The 22296-nt window shown below is 39.5% G+C and overlaps 1 protein-coding gene and 1 long non-coding RNA gene across 2 annotated transcripts in view; one reads left to right on the plus strand and one right to left on the minus strand.

Annotated features, from left to right (window-relative positions):
* The window catches only part of LOC140714107 (uncharacterized), a 56892-nt gene extending 39903 nt beyond the window's left edge, over positions 1-16989 (plus strand). The window contains exon 3 of the long non-coding RNA XR_012095831.1: positions 15663-16989. This is a non-coding gene — a long non-coding RNA (uncharacterized lncRNA). The remainder of the gene's footprint in view (positions 1-15662) is intronic.
* tbc1d2b (TBC1 domain family, member 2B) overlaps positions 1-22296 on the minus strand; it is a 103420-nt gene that overhangs the window by 25048 nt on the left and 56076 nt on the right. The window contains exons 3-6 of the mRNA XM_073024873.1: positions 21129-21279; positions 18344-18507; positions 4367-4584; positions 1838-2221 (exon numbers count right to left, since the gene is read on the minus strand). Of these exons, the coding sequence (XP_072880974.1) occupies positions 1838-2221; positions 4367-4584; positions 18344-18507; positions 21129-21279 (917 nt within the window). The remainder of the gene's footprint in view (positions 1-1837; positions 2222-4366; positions 4585-18343; positions 18508-21128; positions 21280-22296) is intronic.

The following is a 22296-nucleotide window of genomic DNA, read 5'->3' on the forward strand; positions in this document are numbered from 1 at the left end:
ATCCAAATCATAATAGAAATGTAGATTAAAAAACAAATGTAAAAAGTTCAGGCAATAGGACTTACTTCTAGATTAATATAATTTAGAAGCAGTGTCTTTATATTGATCCAGTACAGTACCTTGGTACAAAACCACACTTAATGAGGCCATGGCCAATGTACATCCTAAGTCTATTCATCTGCCATGGGTCCATTTCCTCAACATCTCCTGTTTAACTTGTTAACTTCACCAAAATGCTCTTTGTGGGAATTCTTTCAATGGATATTTGCTTCTACAACTATTTCTTACTCCTCTCTAAGATGGTTGCCTACGATTCCTTGCCCAGCCTCCACCATCAGTGGGAAAAAAATTATATTCTATTCCCATTAATGTCTTTTCAAAAGAACTCAATCAAATCATTCCAAGATCCTTCTTAATCTCAAGATTACTAAATTAGTTTTATGTAACCTCTGTTCTCAATTGTATCTTTTAAACTCTTATGATATTCCAGTACATCTCACTAGCATTGAGTTTCTAAGCCAATACACTGAATTATTAGAACACATTTTCCTTTTAGAACAAACGATTGTAAGAGAGGTCATTAAAATTGAGTTATATTGTGCAGAGACACAAATGTTTTCACTTGGAAAGGAAACAAAGACTAGAGACCATCAACAGGAGAAGTTTATCCCCTCTATTGATTTAAAGGACAAGAATGCCACTGCAATTATTGTCCATTCCTAATTGTGTCCATACTGAGGCAGTTAAAAGTCATTAATGTTGGTGCACCTATAAATACTGTTAGAGTGTTTTTTGGGTTCAGGTCATTTACATGTAGTAGCAAATGGTTTTGACCTGGACCACCAGTCTTCTGTTCCTTGACAATGTTTTGTGGATTTAGTTTGTAACAATGCATTTCCTAAAAGCTGTGAATTCCAGTCCACAGACCATGCTGGCATCTATTGGATGAATGTGAACCAAAGTGTGAAGTTTGCATGTAGTTTCAAAGAAAGCATTATCCATACTTTGTAAATATGGAATTGTCCTTTGTGTTCAGCACGTAAAATACCAAATAAATGTATTGTGGATTCAGTTTGGAACAATGGATTCCTAAAAGCCCAGTCCAGATGCTGCTGGTGCCTGTGGGATGGATGTGAACCAGAAGGTGTGAAGTTTGTATGTAGCTTCAAAAGAAAGCATTATCTAAACTTGTAAGTATGGAATTGTCCTTTGTGTTTAGCAAATAAATATGGAGCCCCACCTTGGGCCAGCAGACCTTTCCACCAAAAGTGTCTCCATAAGATACCTTGTTTTGTCGAATAAAGGGGCTGCTTTGTATCTACCTGTGACTCTCCCCGGTGATTTCATTCACGCAACAATAAATACATCCAATAAGAAATTATTAAATAAGCTAGCGAGTGGCAGAACAAATCTGGCTCCATATGGAATGATTGATGCAAATGGCACAAATTTAACGGAAAGCAAGTTAGTGAAGTACATGAAGGATACATTAATATATGGATGGATAATCAATAGTATAAAAGAAAAAAAAACACACGCATCAAATGTTGGACATGTGCAGTAAGAAAAACAGAATATGCTCATTAAACTGAGCCACATCTACAAAGAGAGATCAAGCTTTAATGCTTCAGGTTAATGATCTTGATTAGAATCTGGTGGTGACCTAAATGGACTATTTCTCTGCTGTAACCATCATGTGAAAAATGCTGATCTGTAAAACAGCATTTGGGGATTTATACAGAAAGAGAAAAGGACTTAGAAATACATTTTATTGAGGGCATAATGTAGCATTCAGTCTGGTAATACTGAAGTACAAAAGTCTGAATTAAATTAATACCTTTAGCCTGTCCAACTCCTGCAGATCCTTGTTAACAATGGGGGCACCTGATATCACACCTTGAGGCGAGTGATTGTTCTCGCATTCACTGAGCTGTCGCGATAACTTCATAATCACTTCATCTTTGGCTTGGATGGTTTCTCTGAACATGTTAAGCTGATCACTCATCCCAGTAAATTTATCTTTAAGTGCTTTGATTTCTTGCTCCATGTGATCTTTTTGCTGGTTAATGTGGTCCAACTGCTGGTTCAGGGCCTGTATTTGGTGCTCTTTCTGATGCAAACGCTCTGTTATACCGTGATCGAGAGAAGTATAAGCAGTATTCAGGGAGTATTTTTCCTGCTGAGAACACTTCAAAGTCTGCTGTAACAGGCGTACCAGCTCCTATAAAAGCAAACAAATCAAATTCATGGACCTTTGTTTTTAAAGTCTGCTATTCAATGCAAAAATTTAATATACATATTTCTATAAACCTCCGTAATTAGGATTCATTATAGGTCAACTAACATTTAACCAGGATATTTATTATACAAACCTAAGTTACCATCATTCCAAGGGATCAATTTTCATTTTTAACAAGAAAAGTACATTTGAGTATAATGCATTTGGAATTTTCTAATGTGCTAATTCCTATCACAAAAATATATTTTCACAATTAAATAGTGCTCAATTAATTAGCAATTCTGATCGATTTTAACCTATAGAAAGATTGATTCTGTTTCAACCATTTCAAATCAGCAGACACTAATATCTTCAGGAAGTGCAATCAATAGCATGACTATTAAAAGGGAAATGGCTACAGATGATACTTGCACCCAGTTCCAAAGTCTAATCCCACTCCCACATCAAAGAATGTTAGACCTGTAGCGAATAACCTGACCAAAAAATACTCTTTTTGTATTGAAGATTCATCTTTTCCCTCAGTGCCTACATCACCTTCTTTATTCTTAGAAGATTCGATGAGCACCTCCACACAGACCTCCTTATTCCTTTCTCATTTCCTCATTGCTCATTTCCTTTTCACTTCACCTCATCTTACTATGTTCAGCATGGTTCTAACTCGAGTTAACCATCGTTTTATAGATTGCAGACATTTTTGTAATTTTCTCGCAGATTTGTTTCTCTCTTCTGAACTATCTACTGACCCGTAAAATCTCTGCTGAAAATACGCCAAGCAAACTGACTACGTGCACGAACGCACTGACCATCTATGCATGACATAACTACAGCTGCTGGATGGTTATCTTTGGCACTATTCCTAACTCAAAAGAGGAATAAAAATACCTCTTTATTAAATTACTGTATGTATTTCACCATAGTGTAGTATCCACTTGGTTTCTATCACACATTTTTCAATCACTCCTCTTTCTGAAAGATGTCCTTTCTGAATAGAGTTGCCCTTGAGCTTGCAGTACTCCAATCTGAAGCCATTTTTGAAACTTTCTCTTACGTAATGAAAATAAATTCAATCCTCCACCACACATTTTTTATCTGACTAATTTGTGCAATTTCTTTCATCACATCAATATGCCTCAAAGTAATTTACAGTCAATTACTTTTGAAGTTGAGTCATTGATAACACAGGGTATACAGCAGCTAATTTATGCACATCAAGTTCCCACAAACAGAATGAGATAATGACTATATAAGCCTGATAATGCCCTGAAGGAAGGTCTCGGCCCAAAATGTCGACTGTTTGTTCATTTCCATGGACACTGCCTGTCCTGCTGAGTTCCTCCAGCATTTTATGCATGTTTCTTTGGATTTCCAGAATCTGCAGAATTTGTTGTGTCAATGACTATATAAACCTGTTTTTATGTTGACTGAAAGGTAATATTGAAGGTCAACTGATTACTATTGTTTTCATGTTTAAAGAAACCAATAACTTTGTACTTCAGTGACTATTGTCAAATTAAGTAAACAAAATGCAAATAGAACTCTGTCTACTTGAACAGCCCCAATTAATACTGCCCATTTTGTGCGTCCTCTCATTCCTCACCAAACCGTAGTCCATTATTGTCCATTTCTGTGGTCCATCCTCAACAGGATGAGAAAGATTCTGGTCCCTGATGGCTACTTCTTTGTAACCAGCAGGTTCATTCATTTGGGTTTAAATCCACTTCTCACATAAGTCTGTAAATCCTGGTTGCACGCAGGGCTTCAAGTGAAAAAATTTCTGAAGTATCAATTAAATTTTTTTTCAAAAATGGGTAGTTATTTCCCTTTTTTTTGCCCTCTGATTTACTATGCACCATTTCTGACAATAGAGCTGAGTAGCCAAAATAGAAAGTTTTCTGGAAAGCCAGGACTGCTTCCCACAGCTCGATAGAACCAGAAGCAAGTACTCCAAAATGCCCTTAAATTTTTCCACCAATTATTATGGATTTTCTAAAGTATGAATTATCAAGCCCTCAAGAATCTTTGAATTATGTCCATACCACTTACACTTGAATTTTGCAGCTACCTTAAGTGGAAAACAATGAAAATCATAAGTAACACCAAAAGACCGTGTTTTCTGTTAGGCCTCACCTTTTGACTGCTTAGGTCTTCCTTCACTTTGCTCAATTCTTCTTGTTGTGCTTGGATTCTCAATTGAATCTCTGTTGAAGGCTTTCCGTTGGTAACAACCCATTCTACAGGAGACGACTCACTACTATTTCGGGATTTTGATGTTCCGATCATGTCTTTCAAGAATGGCCGTTTAGATCTATGAGACGTTTTTGCAAAATCAAAAGTAAATGATGATCCTGCAGAAAATACAGACGTTGTTCCAAATGTTACCAATACTACTTAAATATTATAACACAGCTCAGAGATTTAAGTAACAAAGAATTTCTACTATTAATGCCAAAGTCTTATTTTTAAAAAATTGCTCTGAAAGCATTTTTGGCGTTGAATACAAAACAACAAAAACAATAAAATCTACAATTTCACTTTACTTTCCCAAAACTTCACAAGTATACTCACTGAACTCCCCAACAGATTCTCAATTCTCTTCGCTTGAGTCCCAACACAATGCTCAACTCTACCTTCAAGCTTATTTAACTAACAACATTATTAGATAAACAGTAACAAAAATAAATCAGCAAAAAATAAAATTCACCTGCAACATTTAAGCCATCTGTGAATTCAACAAAATTACACAAGAAAATGATAAATCCATTGAAGTTTGTATTCAGAAGACAGGTCTCTCACATCTGTAGTGCCTTTTTTGGAAAACAACCATACCCACTCCCATATCACTTATTGCCTATTGCCTTGCAGGGTCTCCACCATGTACCTTTCCAACTCTCTTTTAAATTATGGATGGAATCAACTTCTTTTATTTTTCCTGTATCAGTGTTCCAGCTCCTAACACTCAGTAAAGGGAATATTTGAGTTCTTTTGCCGGTCTTCTGAAATTCAAGCTCTGGTTATTGAACTACTTGTCAACTTGTTTTACTCTAACTATTCTTAACAAAACATAACATTGTGAAAGTCTCTAACCGGGTTGCCTCAATTAAACAGCCAGAGAGCACAAGAAAAGCTAAGTTCAACAGACCACTCATTTGGCAACTTGTGAAAAAGAACAAAATTAATCTGAAGTTATAAGGAAAACTCAGCATACCTGCTGATGACAAATAATGATTCAGAATGCTAAAGGCACACACACAGTAAGAGCTGTACAGAGATTCCAAGGTTTTCTCCAGCTGATCGTTGTACATCTTCACTACGGTTTTCACAATCTTCGGAAGGACTTGGCAGACCAAACAGGTCGGGTACTTTTAAGCGCATTAAGATTCATCACCAACTGCCAAGGCAGATTGTTGGGGGGGTGGGGGGGGGGGTTGGAAACATATCAACTCCTGCCTGAGAAGTGACATAGATCCATTCCAATTTGCCTACCACAGCAGATGCTATCTCATTGGCTCTTCACTCAAAACTGGAACATTTGGACAGCAAAGAATGCACTTTATTCACTACAGATTGGCATTCAATACCATCATCATCTCAAAACTAATCAATAAACAACATCTTGGTCTCAATACCACCTTGTGCAATTGGATCCTTGATTTCCACACTAGCAGACCATAGTCAGTATGGACTGGCAGCAACATCTCCTCCACGATCTCCATCAGCACAGGTGCACCTCAAAGCTGTGTGCTTCGCCCCTGCTCTACTTGCTTTACACTTGTGACTGTGTGGCTAAGCACAGCTCCAATGCCATATTCAAGTTTGCTGACCACACCACTGTCGTAGGCCAAATCAAAGGTGATGACGAATCAGCACATAAAGTGGAAAACAACAACATCTCACTCAATGCCAGCAAGACCAAGGAGCTGATTATTGACTTCAGGAGAAGGAACCCAGGGGTCCATGAGCCAGTCCTCATCAGAGGAATAGAGGCAGAGAGGGTCAGCAACTTACAATACCTCAGTGTTGTTACTTCAGACGACCTGTCAGGAGTCCCAGCACATAAGTGCAATGATGAAGAAAGCATGGCAGCTTAGGAGTTTGAGGAGAGTTGGCACAACATCCAAAACTTGGACAAACTACTATAGGTGTGTAGTAGAGAGTATATTAATATCACAGCCTGGTATGGAAACACCAATACATTGAATGGAAAATCCAAATAGTGGATACAACCATTCCATCAGGGTAAAGCTCTAACTACTGTTGAGTACATCTAGATGAAACACCATTGAAGGAAAGCAGCATCCATCATCAGGGACCCCCAACACCCAGGACATGCTCTCTTCTCGCTGCAGCTATCAGGAAGAAGGTACAAGAGCCTCAGGACTCACTCTACCAGTTTCAGGAACAGCTATTACCCTTCAACTATCAAGCTCTGAAACTAAAGTGCATTAGTTTCACTCGGCCCATCATTGAAATGTTGCCATAACCTACAGGCTCACTAACAAGGACTCAATACTTATTGCTTATATATTATTATTCTTTCTTTTTGTATTTGCACAGTTACTGTCTTTTGCACACTGGTTGAAAACCCAAGTTGGTCCAGTCTTCCAGTGACTCTGTTATGGTTATTGTTCTATCATGAATTTATTATGTCCACTGAGAAAATGAATGTCAAGATTGTACATGATATATAAGTACTTTGATAAATATACTTTGAACTTTGAATAATAGCCTCTATATTTCATAATCAATTCACTTATCAATGCAAATTTTGAAATTTCCTTAGCACAAACTCCCTTGGCTATTCTGTTTCCTACTTCATCCAGTTTACAGTAATATTTACATGAACAATACAATGAAAATTAACTTTGATCAGAACAGTTTCTGAAGGCAGATTGGTAAAAATGCTTAATATGATGTACTGCAGATCCCTTATAATTACATGTATTCCTTATCTCCTTGACAGATGAAACATTCTGTATTCAATACTACTTAATTACATCAAAATTTAATCATAGAACGATCACATCAATGTTGGTTATTCAGCAGGAGCCTTTGCATAACTTTAGGGGCTACACATTGGCACAGCTGATAGAACCTCTGCCTCACAGTGCCAGAGACGTGGGTTCGGGTGCTGTTTCTGTGAAGTGTGTGTGTTTTCCTTGTGACTATGTGGGCTTCCTCTTAGTAATCCTGTTTCCTCTAATATCCCAAAGACATGCAAACACAGATTAACCGGTGAATGCAGATCACAAGGAATGCACACCAGCATCTTTATTTTCTTAAAGATTAGCATGTCATCGAACATAAGACCGTAAGACATAGGAGCAGAATTAGGCCATTCAGCCCATCAAGTTTGCTCCACCATTCCATCATGGCTGATCCTGGATCCCACTCAACTCCATACACCTGCCTTCTCGCCATATCCCTTGATGCTCTGACAGATCAGGAAATGATCAACTTCCGCCTTAAATATACGCACCAACTTGCCCTCTACCACAATCTGTGGCAGAGCATTCCACAGCTTTACTACTCTCTGGTTAAAAAAAATTCCTCCTTACCTCTGTTCTAAAGGGTCTCCCCTCAATTTTGAGGCTGTGCCCTCTAGTTCTAGATTCCCCCACCATAGGAAACATTCTCTCCACATCCACCCTATCTAGTGCTTTCAGCATTTGGTAGATTTCAAAGAGATACCCCCCCCCCCACTCACATTCTTTTAAATTCCAGTGAGTACAGGCTCAAAGCTGCCAAATGCTCCTCATATGTTAACCCCTTCATTCCCATAATCATTTGCATGAACCTCCCTCAATGACAACACATCCTTTCTGAGATATGGGGCTCAAAACTGTCTAATGTCTTATAAAGGCTCAGCATCACCTCCTTGCTTCTATATTCTATTCCCCTTGAAATAAATGCCAACATCGCACTTGGCCCCTTTACCACAGACTCACCCTGTAAATTAATCTTCTGGGAGTCTTCCATGAGAACTCCTAAGACCCTCTGCACATCTGATGTTTGAACCTTCTCTCCATTTAGATAATAGTCCACACTATTGTTCCTTTTACCAAAATGCATTATCATACATTTCCCAACACTTCCATTTGTCACTTGTTTGCCCATTCTTCTAATTGTCTAAGTCCTGCTACAATTGCATTGTTCCCTCAGCACTACCCACCCCTCCATCTATCTTCGTATCACCCGCAAACTTTGCCACAATTCCATCAATTCCATTATCTAAAACACTGAAAAACAATGTGAAAGTTAGCAGTCCCAATTCTGACTCCTGAGGAAGACCGTTAATCATCGGCAACCAGCCAGAAAAGGCCCCTTTTATTCCCACTCACTGCCTCCTGCCTGTCAGCCATTCTGCTATCCATGCCAGTATCTTTCCTGTAATGCCATAGGATTTTATCTTGCAAAGCAGCCTCATGTGTGGCACCTTATCAAACGTCTTCTGAAAATCCAGGTAAATGAAATGCAATGCCTTTCCTTTGTACACCCTGATTGTTACTTCCTTGAAGAACCCTTAACAGATTTATCAGGCAAGATTTCCCTTTACAGAAACCATGCTGACTTTGACTTATTTTATCATTAGCCTCAAAGTACCTTGAAACCTCATCCTTAATAATAGACTTCAACACTTTCCCAACCACTGAGATTAGGCTAAATGGCCTATAATTTCCTTTTGTTTGCCTTTCGTCTTTCTTAAAGAGTGAAGTGGTATTTGCAATCTTCCAGTCCTTCGGGAACATGCCAGAATCAAGTGATTCTTGAAAGATCATGACCAATGCATCTGTTACCTCTTCAGCAACCTCTCTCAGGACTCTGGGATGTAGTCCATCTGGTCCAGGTGACTTATCCACCTCAAGACCTCTGAGTTTGCCCAGCACTTTTTCCTTTGTAATAGTTATGGCACTCACTCCTGCTCCCTGACACTCATGGACCTCTGGCACACTGCTGGTGTCTTCCACAGTGAAGACAGATGGAAAGTACCATTAAGTTAATCTGCCATTTCTTTGTCCCCCATTACTACCTCACCAGCATAATTTTTTTAAACTTTCACCTTCCTTTCACTCTTCATATAACTGAAAAAAAAACCTTTTGGTATACTGCTTTATATTTTTGGCTATTCTACTCTCATATTTCATCTTTTCCCTTCTTATAGGTTTTTTAGTTGCCTTTTGTTGGATTTTAAAAGCTTCTCACTCACTTTTGCTACCTTATATGCCCTTTCTTTGGCTTTTATGCAGTCCTTAACTTCCTCTGTCAGCCACGGTTGCCTACCCCTGCCATTTGAGAACTTCGTCCTCTGTGGAACATATCTATCCTGCGCCTTGTGAACTATTCCCAGAAACTTCAGCCACCTCTGCTCTGCCATCATCCCCACCAGAATCCTCCTTCAATCCACCTAGGCAAGCTTCTCTCTCACTAATAAACTTCTACAGATGTACTGTTGGAAGTATCCTGTCTGTTTGCATCATGGTCTGGTACAATAGCTCAAAGGCACAGAAACACGAGAAGTTATAGAGAGCAGGAGAACAGCCTAATACATGAGAGGCACATTGCTCCCCACCATCAGCAGTATCTATACGAGGACCTATCTTAAAAAATCAACATCTAACATTAAAGATCACCCACCATCCAGGCCATGCCATCTTCTTGCAACTACAATTGGGCAGGTAGTATAGAAGCCTGAAGTTCTACACCACCAGGTTCAAGAACAACTACTCCCTGTACCCTTCAACTATTTGGTTCTTAAACCAACTTGCACAATCCTAATCATTATCTCAGTTTAGCAACACTATGACCACTTTGCCCTACAATGGATTTTGTTTGCTTAAACTGTATTCTTTCTTGAAAAAATACTTACGTCTAATTTGCTTTTCTTGTGTATGTTGCATATCTGTTGCTATGTGCTTGTGATGCTGCTGCTAATAAGTTGTATTCGTGAATACAACAGTAAACTCGACCTTGATTTAACCTACAATATGTAGGTGAGTGGAAGAAATCTAGAGTAAATATTTGGAGAAGGAAGTCTGAGAATCAGAAAGGGAGTGCTACGGAAGCCATTTCGATTTTTTCTTCTCATTGGGGTTAAGAGAGGCGGGACTGCGCAGGCGTGTGACGTCGGGCAGTGAAGCGCAGAAGATTTAAAAGGACAGAAATCCTGATTTGGGTTTAATTTGGAGAAGGGAGTGCTACAGGAGCCATTTTGATTTTATCTTCTCATCGGGGTTAAGAGAGGTGGGACTGTGCAGGCGTGTGACAGCGGGCAGTGAAGCTCGGTAGATTTAAAACAAACACAGCCTTATACAGCGGGCAGTGGAGTGAGCTGGGAGCAGAGTGAAGGCTTAAGGGCTTTGGCTCAACGGGCTTAGACGGAAACAGGCGAGGCAAGGTAGGTTTCGTTTTCAATTTTTCCTGTTATTTGAGGAAAGGGAGAATTATGAGTGTGAGGGCAGCTTGTTGTTCTTGGTGTCAGATGTGGGAGGTCCTGAAGTCTCCTAGCCTCCCGAACGTACACATCTGCGCCAGGTGCGCCGAGCTGCAGCTCCTAAGGGACCGTGTTAGGGAACTGGAGATGCAGCTCAATGACCTTCGTTTGGTCAGGGAGAGTGAGGAGTTGATAGAGAGGAGTTACAGGCAGGCGGTCACACCAGGGCCATGGGAAGCAGACAGGTGGGTCATGGTTAGGAGAGGGAAGGGGAAGAGTCAGGAGCTAGAGAGTACCCCAGTGGTTGTACCCCTTGACAATAAGTACTCCTGTTGGGGAGGGGGGGACAGCCTACCTGGGGAAAGTGGCAGTGGCCATATCATTGGCACAGAGTCTGGCCCTGTGACTAAGAAGGGTAGGGAAAGGAAGAGGAAGGAAATAGTAATAGGGGACTCGATAGTTAGAGGGTCAGATAGGCGATTCTGTGGGCGCAGTCAGGAGACCCGGATGGTAGTTTGCCTCCCTGATCCAGGGTCCGGGACGTTTCTGATCGTGTCCAAGATATCCTGAAGTGGGAGGGTGAGGAGCCAGAGGTTGTGGTACATATAGGTACCAATGACATAGGTAGGATAAGGGAGGAGGTCCTGAAAGGAGAATATAGGGAGTTAGGAAGGGAGTTGAGAAGAAGGACTGCAAAGGTAGTAATCTCTGCATTACTGCCTGTGCCACACGACAGTGAGAGTAGGAATGGAATGAGGTGGAGGATAAATGTGTGGCTGAGGGATTGGAGCAAGGGGCAGGGATTCAAATTTCTGGATCATTGGGACCTCTTTTGAGGCAGGTGTGGCCTGTACAAAAAGGATGGATTGTACTTGAATCCTAGGGGGACCAATATCCTGGCAGGGAGATTTGCTAAGGCTACTGGGGAGACTTTAAACTAGAATGGTTGGGGGTTGGAAATCAAATTGAAGAGACTAGGAGAGAGGAGGTTAGCTCACAAATAGAGAAAGCTTGTAGACAGTGTGTGAGGGAGGAGAGGCAGGTGATAGAGAAGGGGAGCGCTCAGACCAAAGATGTAGGGGAGAAGGAAGAAAAAGCAGATAGTAAAGTTGTTTGCACTGTTAGGGATAAACAGAGGGTAAGAGGTGGAGAATTTCTTAAATGCATTTATTTTAATGCTAGGAGCATTGTAAGAAAGGTGTATGAGCTTAGAGCATGGATTGATACCTGGAAATATGATGCTGTAGCTTGTAGTGTTCTCATTCAGGTGTAAGAACTCTGAACTAAACACCGAGTTTAAACCGTAGTCAATGAGGGCATGATCGCAGTACGATTAACCGTTTACTGTTCACTCTTCCACATTAACATATGGTGAAAAGGCATTGCTTCTATGATGTTTCTTAGTGTGTAGAATGAAAACTTTTCTCGCGCCGATCCTGCACACACAAGCTCCCTCCTTCCCGTTTCTCCAAACCGGTATTTTCCCACAATACGCAGCGAAACCAGGTGTGACGTCATCGCATGCCACGATACATCACAGACAACAAATTTACTTTCAACAACCTTAACTTTAACTAGAAAATAATTACAAATGAATTACTAAAGCGAAAATGTAATAAAGCTAAACAAATGCCTTAAGGCAACACATAGCTATTAGTGAAACATGGTTGCAGGAGCGGTGTGATTGGCAACTAAATATTCCTGGATTTCGTTGCTTCAGGTGTGATAGAATCGGCGGGGCAAGAGGGGGAGATGTTACATTACTTGTCAGAGAAAATATTACAGTAGTGCTTTGGAAGGATAGATTAGAGGGTTCATCTAGGGAGTCTATTTGGGTGGAATTGAGGAATGGGAAAGGTGTGGTAATACTTATAGGGATGTATTATAGACCACCTAATGGGGAGCGAGAATTGGAGGAGCAAATTTGTAAGGCGATAGCAGATATTTGTAGTAAGCATAAGGTTGTGATTGTGGGAGATTTTAATTTTCCACACATAGACTGGGAAGCCCATTCTATAAAAGGGCTGGATGGTTTGGAGTTTGTAAAATGTGTGCAGGATAGTTTTTTGCAGCAATACATAGAGGTACCAACTAGAGAAGGGGCAATGTTTGGATCTCTTGTTAGGGAATGAGATAGGTCAGGTGACTGAGGTATGTGTTGGGGAGCACTTTGGGTCCAGTGATCACAATGCCATTAGTTTCAATATAATTATGGAGAAGAATAGGACTGGACCCAGGGTTGAGATTTTTGATAGGAGAAAGGCCAACTTTGAGGAGATGTGAAAGGATTTAGAAGGAGTGGATTGGGACAATTTGTTTTATGGGAAGGATGTAATAAAGAAATGGAGGTCATTTAAAGGTGAAATTTTGAGGGTACAGAATCTTTATGTTCCTGTTAGGTTGAAAGGAAAGGTTAAAAGTTTGAGAGAGCCATGGTTTTCAAGGGATATTGGAAACTTGGTTCGGAAAAAAAGAGAGATCTACAATAAATATAGGCAGCATGGAGTAAATGAGGTGCTCGAGGAATATAAAGAATGTAAAAAGAATCTTAAGAAAGAAATTAGAAAAGCTAAAAGAAGATATGAGGTTGCTTTGGCAAGTAAGGTGAAAATAAATCCAAAGGGTTTCTATAGTTATATTAATAGGAAAAGGATAGTGAGGGATAAAATTTGGTCCCTTAGAGAATCAGAGTGGACAGCTATGTGTGGAGCCAAAAGAGATGGGGGAGATTTTGAACAATTTCTTTTCTTCGGTATTCATTAAGGAGAAGGATATTGAATTGTGTGAGGAAAGGGAAACAAGTAGGATGGTTATGGAAACTATGATGATTAAAGAAGAGGAAGTACTAGCGCTTTTAAAGAATATAAAAGTGGATAAGTCTCCGGGTCCGGACAGGATATTCCCTAGGACCTTGAGGGAAGTTAGTGTACAAATAGCAGGGGCTCTGACAGAAATATTTCAAATGTCATTAGAAACGGGGATGGCGCCGGAGGATTGGCGTATTGCTCATGTGGTTCCATTGTTTAAAAAGAGCTCTAAGAGTAAACCTAGCAATTATCGGCCTGTAAGTTTGATGTCAGTGGTGGGTAAATTAATGGGAAGTATTCTTAGAGATGGTATATATAATTATCTGGATAGACAGGGTCTGATTAGGAACGATCAACATGGCATTGTGCATGGAAGGTCATGTTTGACAAATCTTATTGAATTTTTTGAAGGGATTACTAGGAAAGTTGACGAGGGTAAAGCAGTGGATGTTGCTATATGGACTTCAGTAAGGCTTTTGACAAGGTTCCACATGGAAGGTTAGTTAGGAAGGTTCAATCATTAGGTATTAATATTGAAATAGTAAAATGGATTCAACAGTGGCTGGATGGGAGATGCCAGAGAGTAGTGGTGGATAACTGGTTGTCAGGTTGGAGGCCGGTGACTAGTGGTGTGCCTCAGGGATCTGTACTGGGTCCAATGTTGTTTGTCATATACATTAATGATCTGGATGATGGTGTGGTAAATTGGATTAGTAAGTATGCAGATGATACTAAGGTAGGTGGCGTTGTGGATAATGAAGTAAGTTTTCAAAGCTTGCAGAGAGATTTAGGCAGTTAGAAGAGTGGGCTGAACGATGGCAGATGGAGTTTAATGCTGATAAGTGTGAGGTGCTCCAGTTTGGTAGGACTAATCAAAATAGGACATACATAGTAAATGGTAGGGCATTGAGGAATGCAGTAGAACAGAGTGATCTAGGAATAATGGTGCATAGTTCCCTGAAGGTGCAATCTCATGTGGATAGGGTGGTGAAGAAAGCTTTTGGTATGCTGGCCTTTATAAATCAGAGCATTGAGTATAGGAGTTGGGATGTCATGTTAAAATTGTACAAGGCACTGGTGAGGCCAAATTTGGAGTATTGTGTACAGTTCTGGTCACTGAATTATAGGAAAGATGTCAACAAAATAGAGAGAGTACAGAGAAGATTTACTAGAATATTACCTGGGTTTCAGCACCTAAGTTACAGAGAAAGGTCGTATAAGTTAGGTCTTTATTCTTTGGAGCGTAGAAGGTTGAGGGGGGAACTTGATAGAGGTATTTAAAATTATGAGGGGGATAGATAGAGTTGACGTGGATAGGCTTTTTCCATTGAGAGTAGGGGGGATTCAAACAAGAGGACATGAGTTGAGATTTAGGGGGCAAAAGTTTAGGGGTAACATGAGGGGGAACTTCTTTACTCAGAGAGTGGTAGCTGTGTGGAACAAGCTTCCAGTAGAAGTGGTAGAGGCAGGTTTGATATTGTCATTTAAAAAAAATCGGATAGGTATATGGACAGGAAAGGAATGGAGGGTTATGGGCTGAGTGCAGGTCAGTGGGACTAGGTGAGAGTAAGCGTTCTCATACAGTGAGAAGGGCTGAGATGGCCTGTTTCCGTGCTGTTATGGTTATATGGTAAGTAGAAGGAATGTGGGGAGAATAAAATGCGATTAGTGTAGGATTACTGCAAATGAGTGGCTGATGATTAGTGGGCCATAGGGCCTGTTTTTTGTGCTCCATCTCTGTGACTGTGAGAAAGCAGTGGGATAGTTTCGAAGGGAAAGAACATTTTTAAAACAGGAGTTTGTAGTAAACAAATTTCCAAAATTGAAAAATGTACTAGAAAATAGAAATAGAAACTTCATGAGCAAGCAATTAGCCTGAGGAAACAGAGGACAAACGAATGAAACCAAGAGATTTTAGGTAAGAATGATTCCAACAAAGTAAAGAAAATAATTATAGATCTTTTTGTAGTAACAGGAAATACTTCAGTAGGGCTATGAATATCGCAATATCAAATTAAAAAGATTCTACTGTCATCTTTGGAAGAAAAAATAGTTCAAAGAATTATTCATGAAAATAATCAGAAATATAAAGAGCAGATCTCCACAAACATTCAACAGATGTTTCTTTTCAATGAATTTTCTGCTTTGCAGTATTACATTTCCAATTTTTCTCCATTTCTCCTTAAAGTTTACAGGAATTTGGCTCAAATTCTTCAGGAGACTTCCATTACGTGAATGGCTAACTTCACACACAAGCAGCAAGCAAATTAACCATTGATGGTACCCTAATCCAATCACATCTTTGACAGCCTTAAAAAGAACCTTTTCAGAAGTCACAGGTCCAATAGAAAAACACAACTAAGGGGAAAGAGAATAATTGTCATGGTCAAGAAAACCAAGTATGATTTATAAATGGCTATTTCAAGGGCGAAGAGACAATTTCGAACGAGGTTGGAGACAACATCGGATGTACGACAACTCTGGAAAACATAATGCTTGCAAAACATTACTTCCAACAAAGTGAAACCCAAAAGCAAGAACAGCAGTGATGCCTCACTACCAGATGAACTCAATGCTTTCTATGCCTGCTTTGAATGAATAAATATAACCACAACTGTAAAGATCCCTGCTGCACCCAGTGATCCTGTGATCTCTGTCTCAAAAGCTGATGTTAGGCTGTCTTTAAAGAGGGTGAACCCTCGCAAGGTGTAAGGTCCCAATGGAGTACCTGGTAAGGCTCTGAAAACCTGTGCCAACCAACTGGAGGGAGTATTCAAGGATATTTTCAACCTCTCAGTGTTACAGGCGTAAGTTCCCACTGGCTTCAAAAAGACAACAAGTATACCAGTGCCTAAGAAGAATAATGGCAGCTGCCTTAATGACTATCTCCCACTGGCTTCAAAAAGACAAGAAGTATACCAGTGCCTAAGAAGAATAATGGGAGCTGCCTTAATGACTATCGCCCAGTAGCACTCGCATCTACAGGAATGAAATGCTTTGAGAGGTTGGTCATTGCTGGAGTGAGTTTTTGGGTTTAGGTCATTTAGGTGGGCTTTGGACACCAGTCTTATGTTCTGTTTGACAAAGTACTGTGGATTGAGTTCATAACAATGCATTTCCTAAAAGCTGTGAATACCAGACGCTGCTGACGCCGTAGTTTTGAAGACAGTATTATCTATACTTTAGATATATGAATTGTCCTCTATATTAGCACGTAAAATACCAAATAAATGTATTGTGGATTTAATTTGCATTCTGAAAGACTGTGAATACCAACCCAGACATGAGGGCGTCAGGAGGAAAGGATGAAGTCAGAAGGTGTGATGTTTTGCATGTAGCTTCAAAAGAAAGCATTGTCTATGCATTGTCTATATTTTGTAAATAGGGATTGCCCTTTGTGTTTAGCAAATAAATATCGAGCCTACATTGGGCTAGCAGACCTTTTCCACCAAAGGGTCTCCATATGATGCTTGCTGTACCTTCTTGTGTCGAATAAAGAAGCTGTTTTGAACCTACCAGTAACTCGCTTTCCTATGATTTCATTCAGCTACAACAGTCATGACTAGACTGAACTCCTGCCTCAGCAAAGACATGGATCCACTGAAATTTGCCTATCGCCACAATAGGTCAACAGCAGATGCCAATCTCAATGGCTCTTCACACGACCACAAATCTGTGCGGATTGGTGATAATATCTCTTCCTTGCTGACGATCAACACTGGTGCACCACAGGGGCGTGTGCTTAACACACTGCTCTACTCTCTCTATACTCATGACTGTGCGGCTAAGCATAACTCAAATACCATCTATAAATTTGCTGATGATACAACTATTGTTGGTAGAGTCTCATATGAAGATGAGAGGGCGTACAGGAGCGAGATATGCCAGCTAGTGGAGTGGTGTTGTAGCAACAACTTTGCACTCAACATCAGTAAGACAAAAGAGCTGATTGTGGACTTCAGGAAGGATAAGACGAAAGAACAGATACTAATCCTCATAGAGGGATCAGAAGTGGAGAGAGTGGGCAGTTTCAGGTTCCTGGGAGTCAAGATATCTGAGGACCTAACTTGGTCCCAACATATCAATGCAGTTATAAAGAAGGCAAGACAGTGACTATACTTCAATAGGAGTCTGAAGAAAATTGGTATGTCAGCAAATACACTCAAAAACTTCTATAGATGTACCATGGAGAGCATTCTGACAGGCTGCATCACTGTCTGGTATGGGGGGGGGGGTCTACTGCACAGGACTGAAAGAAGCTGCAGTGGGTTGTAAATTTAGTCAGCTCCATCTTGGGTACTAGCCTGCAAAGTACCCAGGACATCTTGAAGGAGTGGTGTCTCAAAAAGACAGCATCCATTATTAAGGACCTGCAGCACCAAGGACATGCTCTTTTCTCACTGTTACCATCAGGTAGGGGGTACAGAAGCCTGAAGGCACACACTCAGTGATTCAAGAACAGCTTCTTCCCCTCTGCCATCCGATTCCTAAATGGACATTGAACCCATGAACACTACTTCACTTTTTTTAATATATATTCTGGTTTTTGCATGATTTTTAATCTATTCAATATATGTATTCTGTAATATATTTTTCTTCTTCTATATTAAGTATTGCATTAAACTGCTGCTGCTAAGTTAACAAATTTCACAACACATGTTGGTGGTAATAAAGCTGATTTGGATTCTGACTCTGATGCTGAAGACAGACAACATGATCACAGGTTTGGAATGGAACTCTGTAACGAACTACTCCAGGCAGTTTATAAAGAATATGAGCCAGCCCAAGAAGTACAACTTGTTTAAAAAGTGAATTAGTTGTGCAAAAATGCTTTATTTTCCCAAATGAATTTGATTTCAAATGACAAACCTCTACTTTGTTCAACTGACTCCCTTCTTCTCCTTTCCTCATGTCCTGCAGCTTCTTCCAAGTCTTTGAGGGTGGGATCTAGTAGCACCCAGTCTTCTGTGTAGAACACACTTCGGCGGTTTTCATTGTTTGCTCTTCCTGGTTTCAGATTTGACATTGAGTTTCTGCAATGGATTCAGAATTGTATCAGTATCACCCAAATGACTATTATTCATGAATCATGCCTAACATACAACATAGAAAAACTTATTTATGTATAGTGCCATCGAAATACTCCAATGTGCTTCACAAGATTCAAACTATAACTTTACTAAGCAGTTAGCTGAATACTTGCTTAGGAAGTTTATTTTAAGAATAGCTGAGGGTTCCTTAGATTGTGTTGGTTATTAACACAAATGACATATTTCATTGTATGTTTCTATGTATATGTGATAAATTAGTCTGAATATCAAGAAACTGAAGATGCATGAAATCTAGAAATAAAATCAGAAAATGCTGAAAACAATCAGCAGGCCAGGTAGCACCTGCAGAAAAAGGAACAGAATTAATGTTTTTCAGGTTGAAACCCTTCAGGCATTTTGATGAAAGGCCTTTGACCTTAAACAAATTGTCCCTCCTTCCAGATAACATTCAACACCTGAGTTTAATGCTTCCAACATTTTCCAATATTTCAAGGAATTTCTTTTCTCAGAGATATAAAATGAGAGGTTAATATGAATTATCACTCTTGTATTACTGGCAGATTTCAGCACAATATTATCAGAAAGCACTTTCAGATGAAATTTTAAAATCTTCATTCTCCTAAGGAATTTAACACCTCCTCCCACTTTCTGAAGGGTACCGCTCTGGTGTCCTGGACATAATTTATCCTTTGGCATAACTCACGAATATAAGCAAATTAATCAAATGTTGATTTCAAATGCAGTTCACTGTTTTTTTTCTCTCTTAAAATGCAGCTACACTCACTACATAACAGCAAGGTAATTTGGTGGCTATGAAACAGCTAGGAATCACTGAACAGCACTATACAGGGACAAGTTTTTCCTAATAGAAGACTGTCCATGTATCAATTGTAGAATTGGATTTCACAGAGATTTCAAAAATATTAATGACAATATTTGGGTAGGCTTAAGATTTTTAAATTAGATTTTTTTATTACTTTGACAAGTTACTCATCTTAATGTTTGTTCTTCAAGTTTCTTGCAAAAGGAATTTATAATTCTTTAGCCTCATCTTTCTATTGTAACTTTAGCTAATGTATGGATTGCTCCAGAAAGGAACTAATCACAGGCAATCTGCTAAATACACCTCTAGCAAAGAGGTAGGATAGAAACTCTACCTAATGCAGTATTAATGCAAAACCACAAACAGATTTATCCTGAACAAGGTATTAAAGCCACATCTAAATATCACAAAATAAAGACTCCAACACACTGCTAATGAAGTACCTTTAAAGAATCAAAATGGGAGGGGGGGCATTACCAAAAATTAGCAAGCATACCTACAACAGTCAAATTATACTTCAGTTGATTTACACATTTCATAACAAGCATGGTCCATCAACTTTAAAGCAAGTTGGTGCTCCAATAGTTAATCCACTATGCTTTCACAATGGAAAACATCTTTTCATCACTATGGTTTAAATCATTTTAATTTTCAGTTTATAAAAGCACTGAACTGCTTCCATGAATCCTTTCAAATGCTGGGAGGAAGTACACTGTCTGGATCTCAACTCAATTACTTTTTGATCCCAAATCATTTTCTAAATTCTTTAAGATTACAAGTGGTGTTGTATATTTCAATGCAAGATTTATTATAAGCTTCTATAGACTGGTTTCAATTTTAGTACATAGTCCCTTTTATAACTGTATCAAATACTTTGCTAGCCGCTCATGATTATTTTAAATGAATAATGTAAATTGTGAATATTATATCATGTATTTTAAAATTGCCATAAGCATTCAGACAAAAAGTCTAAGAGCATAACAATAAACCAGTGCTCTGTGGGTCAGTGTTACGTCAGGTTCAATGTAAATAAAATTAACACTCAACAGCTAAACATACACCAGTACATCAGGAGCATATCTTTGAAATTAACGTTTAAGTACAAATATAATTCTTTATGGAAACACAAACAACTAGATACTTTAAAGCTTCAGTGGATTGAATACAGTAACGTGGCAGGGAAAGAGTTAATTAAAGGAAGCATGGAAATAAATTAATGTAAGTACTTAGTTTTAAAAGTGTGCAGCACAAGGCCATTAGTTGAAGCAGAAAGTTTGGTGGAGTTTAAGAGGCTTTTAGGCAGACACATGAATCTGAAGGGAATGCAGGGATATAGATAATACACAGCAGGAGGATATTTAGTATAAATTGGCATAAAAATTGGCACAACATTGTCCCATGCTGTACTGTTCTATGTTCTATTAACTTTTCAAAGTAAAATGCCCCTTTGCTCACCTTTTTACCATGTCCTTTCAGTGTACAATTAATTGGTCGGAGAATAAAATTTCAAAAATCTAGAACCTGTATTTGAAAATACTGCAGAATTTCAAATCTCTTACTATCTTTCCTTTCAGTTAGTCCTGACGAAGGGTCTCGGCCCGAAACGTCGACAGTACTTCTCCTTTTAGATGCTGCCTGGCCTGCTGTGTTCCACCAGCATTTTTGTGTGTGTTGCAGAATTTCACTGTTCAGTCTTTATTCTCAAACCTTCTGGTTATTTGGTAGTTAATAAGGTCAAGAAATTACACTCCTTTCTTCACTACAGATAAGGTTAGCTCACCTGATCTCTGTGCCCAAGTTCTTCAAAGAGAAGTTAATGGTTGTGGGATTTGCTGCTCGTTCACCCACCAGACTCTCTAGGGCAACCTCTTCATCCAGTACACTTCTTGCACTCTCAGCAATATCCGTCATTTGGGGAAGAAAGGGAGCATCTGGAATCAATATAAAAACTTACTATTGTCTGCATCTGTACTAACATCCTTCAAAGACTTCAGCAAAAGCAGTATGGTGGTTAACCCACATTCCTGAACACAGTGGAAAACATGAAGCTTCGTTATCCTGGCAAATTTAAATTTAAATCATGTGATCAGTAGCAGTTTGCTCTTGAATCAAAAGATGCAGTTTCATGTACAATTATCAAAATTAATTTCCAGTAAATATTAATTTTGTTTTCCAGTTCAATTGGACTTTTTTAAAAATACATCCTTCCCATGATATTTCAAACACAGAATAATCAGCGAGTCGAGCAATATCTGTGGGAGGAAAGGAATTGAAGCTTCATGCTGAAACCCTGCATCAGTACTCGTCTTTAAGGTGTGGAGGCGCCAGTGAAGGATGGTGTTGGGCAGGCTGTAGCAACCAGTGTGGCTGCCAGGTGCCAAGGTGTGGTGTCAGGGTACACCCTGTTCAGGATGGTGAGTGCAGCAGCATCTGCTAACAGGCTCTGTCATTACCACCTGTTGGGAAATGACGGACTTTGCTGCTTTTATTTAGCTGTATAGCTCTCCCTACTTGAAGATTTTGCCATGGCAACAAGCCCAACACCACTTGAGCTTGGTTTCCAGTGCAGGAAAATGTCTCTGAGCAAAATGTCTCTTTCTTCAGAAAGGTACAGAAGGGTATATCACTGCCATGAGTGTTCAAGTTAGTGGGTCAAGTGCCCAATAATGAATCACACAGAGCAGTGTGAAGTGAGGTTCAGTGTAAATAATATAAACAATTAACAACATTTAAGTGTGCTACATTGAGCAAACAAGGTGAAATATCTCATTGCATTCTGTATGGAACAAGGCACTTGCTGGAATTTGTATTTTCAACCCTCCCCATCTCTGAATATCAAGAGGTTACTGAAGTAGTATTAACCCACTCAGCCCACTTCAGTCCCAAGCTCTCTCTGCTATAGCTATCTCTTTTGACTGTCCACTGCTGGAAGGGTCTTTTGAATGGTG

This window comes from Hemitrygon akajei, chromosome 21, assembly GCF_048418815.1.
Source record: "Hemitrygon akajei chromosome 21, sHemAka1.3, whole genome shotgun sequence".
In the NCBI taxonomy this organism is placed as follows: Eukaryota; Metazoa; Chordata; class Chondrichthyes; order Myliobatiformes; family Dasyatidae; genus Hemitrygon; species Hemitrygon akajei.